The sequence below is a fragment of the Nothobranchius furzeri genome, chromosome 8 (assembly GCF_043380555.1).
Source record: "Nothobranchius furzeri strain GRZ-AD chromosome 8, NfurGRZ-RIMD1, whole genome shotgun sequence".
Taxonomy (NCBI): domain Eukaryota; kingdom Metazoa; phylum Chordata; class Actinopteri; order Cyprinodontiformes; family Nothobranchiidae; genus Nothobranchius; species Nothobranchius furzeri.
In genome coordinates this window covers 39513250-39521706 of record NC_091748.1, presented here as the reverse complement: position 1 = coordinate 39521706, position 8457 = coordinate 39513250, and the positions used below count along the sequence as shown (strand labels likewise).

At 42.7% G+C, this 8457-nt stretch overlaps 1 protein-coding gene across 1 annotated transcript in view; it reads right to left on the bottom strand.

Annotated features, from left to right (window-relative positions):
* The window catches only part of spata18 (spermatogenesis associated 18), a 9495-nt gene extending 1263 nt beyond the window's left edge, over nt 1-8232 (bottom strand). The window contains exons 1-9 of the mRNA XM_054734856.2: nt 7529-8232; nt 4872-4977; nt 4672-4787; nt 4465-4583; nt 4287-4382; nt 4067-4201; nt 3723-3924; nt 316-474; nt 50-225 (exon numbers count right to left, since the gene is read on the bottom strand). Of these exons, the coding sequence (XP_054590831.1) occupies nt 50-225; nt 316-474; nt 3723-3924; nt 4067-4201; nt 4287-4382; nt 4465-4583; nt 4672-4787; nt 4872-4977; nt 7529-7615 (1196 nt within the window). The 5' untranslated portion in view covers nt 7616-8232. The remainder of the gene's footprint in view (nt 1-49; nt 226-315; nt 475-3722; nt 3925-4066; nt 4202-4286; nt 4383-4464; nt 4584-4671; nt 4788-4871; nt 4978-7528) is intronic.
* Between the last annotated feature and the right edge of the window lie 225 nt (nt 8233-8457).

The following is an 8457-nucleotide window of genomic DNA, read 5'->3' as shown; positions in this document are numbered from 1 at the left end:
TTATGCATTAGAATAGCCTGACAAAGGCCAAAGTCTACATAAAACTGACTTGGTGTCATTGTAAAGTTCTCCATCACTTGCAAAGGCCAAATCAAGGGGCGGGTCCAGTGTCTGCATGGCAAACGCCACCCTGCAGGTCTCTCCAATCAAAGTACTGATGAGACCAAAGTCCACTTCTGGAGGGAAGGAGATCCGAGGGTTCACGTTCATAGCGTTGATCACATCCTGGAAACAAGAGCTGAGCTAAAACTTTCCTTCACTACAAACGGTTTAATACTATTAAATGTCACTTTTGAAGGTCTTATCAGGTCTTACGTTGACACTGGTTTGAACATCATAGAGATCCAGGTTTCTGATGATGTAGTCCACAGCTGCGTCCTCCAGACTCTCTGGACCAAAGTGGGACATGGACAGTGTCTTCCTCACTCGCAGCTTGAATTGACGGTAGGCCAGTTTAGCTGTCTGGAAGGACTCCTGGAACAGGAAACATCTGTACTGTGCCTCCAAGGTTCATCACTTAGATGAGGCAAAACACAATGACACCAATCCTGATTCCCACTGCGGTATTAAAGAAACCTGCTTTCTAAACATGTTTGTAGAGCAGCACTGCCTGTAGGTAAGAGAGAGAGATGATTACAAAAAACAACATGACTGCCACTCAGTAAAGCTAACAGATACTGGGAACGCTGCTGAGGTAGTAGCTAAAAGTCATTCCTGCCGTTGACTCTAATTGTTACACACTATGAAAGGTCTCTGCTTATAGATGATGAACCACTGCAAGGATTTTAAGAAACGTTCACAATCATCTACAGCTGATTAACTTTGGAGTCAACCCCATTCACCCCACCAAAGCCAGATAATAATTAACTTTGGCCATAACTTTGTCAATTTTAACCCTCTGGAGGGTTTTCAACGTTAAAACCTGCCTACCTGGTTACTCCACACACGTATTTCATGAGCATTTTTTTAACTCAGAAGTTCCCCTGAAGGACTTAGTTGTTCGACCTTTTATCAAAACATTTTGAGCCTGAGAGGGTTAAGATAAAATCTTTTGTGCTGAGAGTCCTAACTAAATATCTATGACTCCATAACCTCTCCACTCCTCATACTTAAACAAGATTTTATTCACCCTGTGTCTTATTGATTTTTAGCTGTTATTTTTGGGAATTTTGTTGTATTTCCTTTTTATTTTTTATACGTGTTCAACATGTTTAAATATTGCTTGTTTAATTAACCAACATTTCTAGTGTACAGCGCCTTGTTTGGCTGTAATGCCTTGTGAATGCGCTTTATAAATAAAATTGGATTGGATTGGATTGGAAGATATTAAAATGAGCTAGAAATCACATATTAAGTATCAAGCAAGTACAAACAAAAAATTCTAGATGCTTTGCAGTGTTAAAGGTGAGCTATGTAGAAATGAAGTAAAAATTACATCCAGTGGTAAAATTTGTTTACTGCAACAATTTTAAACACCTCTGGCCAATTACAGCTGTCGGTGCTGCAGTATTAGCTCGCAGGAGACACGGCAACCCCACACTCACTGATGGTAAACAGTACTTATGTTCTTTCTGCCTTTGTTCTGAAAGGAGAAAAACTGACAATCCTCACAGCCAGCTGGATGTGAAATATGTTTCAGTATATCCTTCAGTCCAAAACGACATTAGACTCATTTTCTCACTGTAAAAGTCTCTATAGTCTTACACACTGCTCCATTAAACAAGGCAAAAACGGTATTAAGTCACAGATCCCGTCACATACTGTTCATTGGTTCATCTTGGGGAAATAATTCCTAACTTTAATCTAAATCAAAAGTTAATTCACGCCATTCATCTAAAACCCATGTTTAAAGAGCAAGTCACCCCCTGCCAGATTCTTACTCAACTCCCACTTCCTGTTTGAAAAATGCACAAATGCTGTTGCCTAGCAGACCGAGAGGGCGGAGCCTCTAACAAATACACACACTCACAACATTGTGACATCATAATGTACCATCTAACATCATAGTGTACCTCTCACCCCCAAATTCCACTACCTCCGCTCCGCTCCGACACGAACGCCGGAGCAAAATCGGTCCCGTTGTAGTCAATCAGAGCAATTCCACTACTGCGGCCGTGCTCCGGCAGTGCGGCGCCGTGCGCCGCCCTCTGTTGCGGCGTCCGGCAAAAATAGAATCGATCCTATTTTTGCCGGACGCCGGAGCACCTCCGCAGTAAATGGACAGAAATCACAACCACCCAACAGGAAAAGGAGCGAGCACAGCTTCCGTTTTTCACAATAAATCGATAAACAAAAGGCGTTTTTTGTTTCATATGCACAGGTTTAACAACTTTTAACAACTATCAATGGCGGCTGAAGTTTAAATGCACAAAAGTAAGCCATAAATACAGTTTCTACTATCAAAGTAGTCACCCTTTGTTGATCCAAACACTGCTGATCTCTCAACACAAATGATGGGCAGATTAAACAGTTCATTTCGATGCTTTTCCCACACAACGGGTGTTTGGATCTAACTTCCGCGTTCATTGCTCGGACTGTATCGCAAGATCTCGAAAATCCCGCGCATGCTTGTTTGCCCACCTCAGGTCTCCGCACCGGAACGGAGCCGTTGTAGAGCGGGTACCAGTAAAAATTGAGTTCGGGAGCGAGCGGCTGCGGAAGGCGGGGGCAGACCGGAGCGGAGGTAGTGGAATTTGGGGGTTAGCCAATAGCGATGGCAGATTTAAATTCAAATGCAGTGCAGAGTTTTTGCCTGACGACGGTGCAACACTGACAGTTTTAGGCACAATATTTAAATTTTAACTAAGATGCACTAAAGGGCCGAATAATTGACTACATTTGTCTACAGCACAATTGGACACTCATTTATATAGTTTATCGGCAAAAAAAAATGGTGATTTGGACTGACTTGCTCTTTAAGGGTATTTTGTCATTGTGTGGACAAGCCAGACGTCCCCACAATGTGGAAATATCCACACACTACGGGTTAAGTTGAAATTTGTCCTCTTAAGCATATAAAGACAAGTACACACACACACACATGTCAAGACACACACACACACACACACACGCGCACACACACACACACACACACACACAACGATACAGAGACGAGTGTGTGTGTGTGTGTGTGTGTGTGTGTGTGTGTGTGTGTGTGTGTGTGTGTGTGTGTGTGTGTGTGTGTGTGTGTGTGTGTGTGTGTGTGTGTGTGTGTGTGTGCTATGTCTATGACGGAGAGCTACTTCTACTGAGTCAGGATCCTCTGGAGGTTTCTTCCTGTTAAAAGGGAGTCTGATCTAAAACTAATAGTAGTTCAGGAGGTAGAGCAAGTTGTCCAGTAAAATAGGTTGCAGGTTCAATCCCAGCTCTGACCAGAGAAGGCTGCTGTTGTATCCTTGGACAAGACACTTAACCTGCCTTGCCTGCTGGTGGTGGTGGGAGGGACCGATGGTGCCAGTGTGAGGCAGGCCTCATCTCTGTTAGTGCGCCCCAGGGCAGCTGTGGCTAAATTGTAGCTTATCACCATTGTGTGAATGTGTGGATAACTGATTGTACTGTGAAGCGCCTTGGAGGGTCGTAGAACCCTAATAAGGTGCTATACAAATACAGACCATTAACCATTTAAACTAAACTAAACTCTGACACTATCGGTGGTCAATGTTGTCAGTTCCTTCAGTGATTTCTATGCCCATAATTTATTGTTGGGTATCATTTCATTTTACCACAACAGCAATGAAGACAATTTTCTGGACCATCTCCAAGTCAGGGATATAGCGCCGAAGGATGCTCTGTGCCTCCAGACGCTCCACAGCGTACAGGTCGCTGAAGCGTGAGACGAGGCGTGCACGGCGGGAAGAGTTAGTGAGCTGGGCTCTGGTGGGCGACTGACTCCTCACAGGGCTCGGAGAGCGACTTCGCACCAATCTGTAGAGGAAAACAGATTAAAGAGCAACTCTGTGTGTGTGTGTGTGTGTGTGTGTGTGTGTGTGTGTGTGTGTGTGTGTGTGTGTGTGTGTGTGTGTGTGTGTGTGTGTGTGTGTGTGTGTGTGTGTGTGTGTGAGCGTACCTCTCCTGCAGCATGGCCTTCTCTGAGTTCAGATAGAACACTTCCTCCTTCAACAAGCGAATCTGTCTCTCGTAGTCATCGAGAGCATCCAGCTTCCTCTTGTAAATTCCCACCTGCTCATGGGCAGATTGCAAACTACAACACAAAGATCACACCTTTTGAAAAATACATAATCGCATATGAAAACTGTTTAATCATAGTAGCTACATTTATCACCCACTCTGCCCTTAGCTGTAAGATTTCCTCTTCAGTAGCAAGTAGGGTAGTCGCTGACTTGTTCCTGGTCTCATCTAGAGCAGTCTGAGCATCCACAAGCCTGTTAAAAGAAAGAAGCACCTAAAGAGGGCTTCATTCATCCAAACTTCGCACCAACATGAACTGCGATGTGATAGACTCACTCTCCTCTTACGGACTCCAGCTGTAGACGAGCAGAGCTCAGCCGAGTCTCCATCTTCTCCGTGTCGCTCTGATGGGAGACAGAGAGTTCCCTGATCTTTCTTTCCTTCTCTGCTAAATCCTGATGAAAAACAAATATTCACAGTAAACAGAGCCAACACAGAAACCACAGCACCGCGTACAACTGATTCAATGACAAATGGAGGCACCTGGATGAGCTGCAGACTTGTGTCATCTGTGACGGATGGCCTCGATATGGAGAAGCATGTCCCCAGCCACGGGAGCAGTCGTGTCTTCAGAGTATCAACTCCAGCGTAGTGACTGCCTGATTTATGGCATAGAAGTTCAGATTGGCTTTAAAGTTTGCTCATTAAAAGAAACAAGTGTGCAGGAAGGCAAAATGGCTTACCTTCAGCTGCTGTGAGATTCAGGATAGCAAACAGTTGTCCCTGGATCTTAGCAGTCAGTTCAATCAACTCACAACATCTGTTCAGATTCTGATCACAGGAAATGACCTGGAGAGGTTCAAATATTAGAGGCATTATTTATTTTACTGGTGCTGAGACAAGGATGCACAGTTGCTCTGTTAGTAAAGGTCAACAATTAAAATGTATGGACAGTAGTAGCTCAGGAGGAAGAGTGGGTTGTCCAGCAATCATGCATCATCGGTTGGATTCCAGCTCCCGCCAGAGAATTCTGCTGTTGTGTCCTTGGGCAAGACACTTAACCCTCTCAGGCTCAAAATAAGTTTTGATAAAAGGACGAACAACTAAGTCCTTCAGGGGTACTTCTGAGTTAAAAAATGTTCATGAAACACGTGTGCGGAGTAACCAGGTAGGCAGGTTTTAACGTTGCACATCTGCAACGCCTGCCTCCAGAGGGTTAACCATCTTGCCTGTTGGTGGTGGTCGGAGGGACTGGTGGTACTGGTACCTGTGTTTGGCAGTCTCGTTTCTTTCAGTGTAACCCAGGACAGCTGTGGCTACACTGTAGCTTGTCATCACCATTGTGTGAATGTGTGTGTGGATGACTGGTTGTGTTGTGAAGCACCTTCGGGGGTTGCAGAACCCCAGGAAGGCTCTACAAATACAGACCAGTCACCATATTATTAATGATGGAGCTACAGTTATCTTTAAGCTGGTTATAAATCTCTGAGTCTCATTAAAATCCATCCAGTGGTTTCTAAGAGGCACTGCCTGGCCAAAAGAAAAGCCGCCACCAGAAAAGAAAATTTCACACACTAACATTTTGTTGGACCGCCTTTAGATTTGATTACACACACATTTGCTGTGGCTTTGTTTCAATAAGCTTCTGTAACGTCATAAGATTTACTTCCATCTAGTGTTGCATTAATGTTTCACCAAGATCTTGTATTGATGATGGTAGAGTGTGATCCCTGCATGAAGATTCTCAATGGGGTTAAGGTCTGGACTCTGAGGCGGCCAATCCATGTGTGAAAATGATGTTCATGCTCCCAGAACCACTCTTCCACTATCTGAGCCTGATGAGTCCTGGCATTGTCATCTTGGAATATGCCCGTGTCATCAGGGAAGATGGAATAACCCGGTCATTCAGGATATTCAGGTAGTCAGCTGACCTCATTCTTGGAGCGCATCCTGTTGCTGAACCTAGACCTGACCAACTGCAGCAAGCCCAGATCATAACACTGCCTCCACAGGCTTGTACAGTAGGCACTGAGCATGATGGATGCATCACTTCATCTGCCGCACTTCTTACCCTGATGCACCATCACTCTGGACCAGGGTCCATCTGGACTCATCAGACCAGTTTTTAATAAAGTGTTGGACAGTCCTTAACCCAGTTTTAGTCGTTTCTACAATCTCCTTAGATGTTTTCTCTGCTTGTTTAAGAAATGAGAAGCAACTCATTGCACTAGTTGGTGTTAAATAACTTGTTGCCAGTTGAAAGATAATCGCCCATGCAGTAATTATCCAATTGAAGAATTGTACCTATTTGCTTAGGTAAATCCAGGTGGCAACTTTTTTTGGACTGGCAGGGTTTTACTAGCAAGCAAAAAACATTGTCACCTGCTTTCCAGCAACGGGTATTACCCTTAAATGTTACAACATCCATAATAACAGGAATCAGTACACATGTTTCAAGCAAATAGATGTGAGCCTACAAGAGAACTGTACATGTTTACAATCACAAGTGACAGCTGGGTACATTTTCTTCTGTATTTTTCAGCCTATGCTTTATTGAACATTACTGCCTGCATTTGGATCCTCACCTCAACCACTCAACTCCGCTGCACGTGACATCTAACTACTGGATGTATAGCCAGATTGCATCTCTTAACACAAGAAGTATTTCTCTTGTCTTTAGAGATGAAGCCCAGAATCACACCGAGGCCCCAAAGCGCTTATGTTTTAGTCATTTCAGGTTTGAATTTGCCACTTATCCATAATTTCTATAACTATAGTCTATTGGAGAGATTAGCTACTCCATTCAGTATATTACCCCTACAGAGACCGGGTGTTACATTCATTACTTTTTTACACTTTAAAATGCTAATTCTGTTCTTATTTCTACAGCTGGGTTTGTAAATAAAAAACTCTTTTGAAGTTGACACAAATAGCCTAATTTCTATTTGTTTGTACTGCTTCTGGAGTAGCTATCTGAGCCATGCTTCTACCAGAAGCAAGAGGAGGTGAACTATCTCTACAATGGTGAAAGGGATCTTTGAAATAGTTCAACCGTTCCCATGGAAACTTGCGTCCATAGCAACCAAACTCTGTAGAGAAATCAATGTAATCCAAGCATTCATTTGTTTCCCACTTCATGCATTTTAAACGTTTCTACAAAAAAGTAAATCAAATAACAAAATAAATCAAAATGACCTGTGATCAGATGGAAATGTTCGGAGGACGCAAATAGTTTCTTATTCTAGTCGAAAAGCAAATTTTTCCTGCTTTTTAATTCCACTTTAGCGAAATTGATATTAGTTCAAAAGTTCATGATCGTGGAGTAACTGAAATGTGTAGTCCCGCCAGCGTGAACGCTTTGGTCAGATTTAGGTCGATCATGACTAATTGATAAACTTACATGGTAGTCCCTGTACCAGGTCTCCAGCTTGTCCTGCAACACGCTAAACGAAGAAGTATTGGTAAGTCTCCTCAAAGTGTCTGCCATGTCTGCCCAGGTGAAACAACCCTCACAGCTCTGAAGCGCTCCAGGAGGAGGAGGAGGGGAGCAGCAGTAGTAAAAATCCCTGTAGCCTAGTAGCACACACACCGCCTCGTCTGTCCTCCATAGGTTGTTTTCATGTGTTCTCGGCTGCTCGACTGTAACGTCACACTGTCAAGCGATACCAAACGCCTGCAGAATCCAAGAAACACAGCGGTGCTGATATTTCTGCCTGCTGGTGGCCCTGTGCAGCTAACAAATTCAATTCTAAAATATTTTAATAATCTAGGCTGCATAAAAGGATAAAACGAATTATAGTTTGGAACAATGTTTTAGAACAATATACAAAAATACACAAAACGTTGAATAATAAAAACAGCGGGCTGCATATTGCATGAATGTTCTCATCTTTCATTGCTTATGTGAAAAATAAAATTTCACAACTTAATAATAATCATCGTCATAATACTAAAAATAAATGGTCGTGATGTGCAAAGAGCAGGAACATTTAGTAAAACAATACAATTAGACTATTTTATTAAAACAATATTGCACAAAATTGTGATCATCAAAAGAGTTTCATATATCCTTCATTTTATTTCATTTTCCAAATGAAGCGTTTAAGGTTCCAGTTTCTATGGAAAAATGAATGGAGCGCTTCCTATTTTAGAATCTTTACTGTGATTGGCTGGTTGATGATGGCACGTACCATCTTTTTCTCAACGAATTAGCACCTTCTGCGTGACTATCAAGCTTTAATAAAATAGAAAACGTTCGCTCTACGTCCGATTATAATTGTGTATATTAATGTTTATTAATATCTGAATATTTCCTGCCTTTGCAGGACT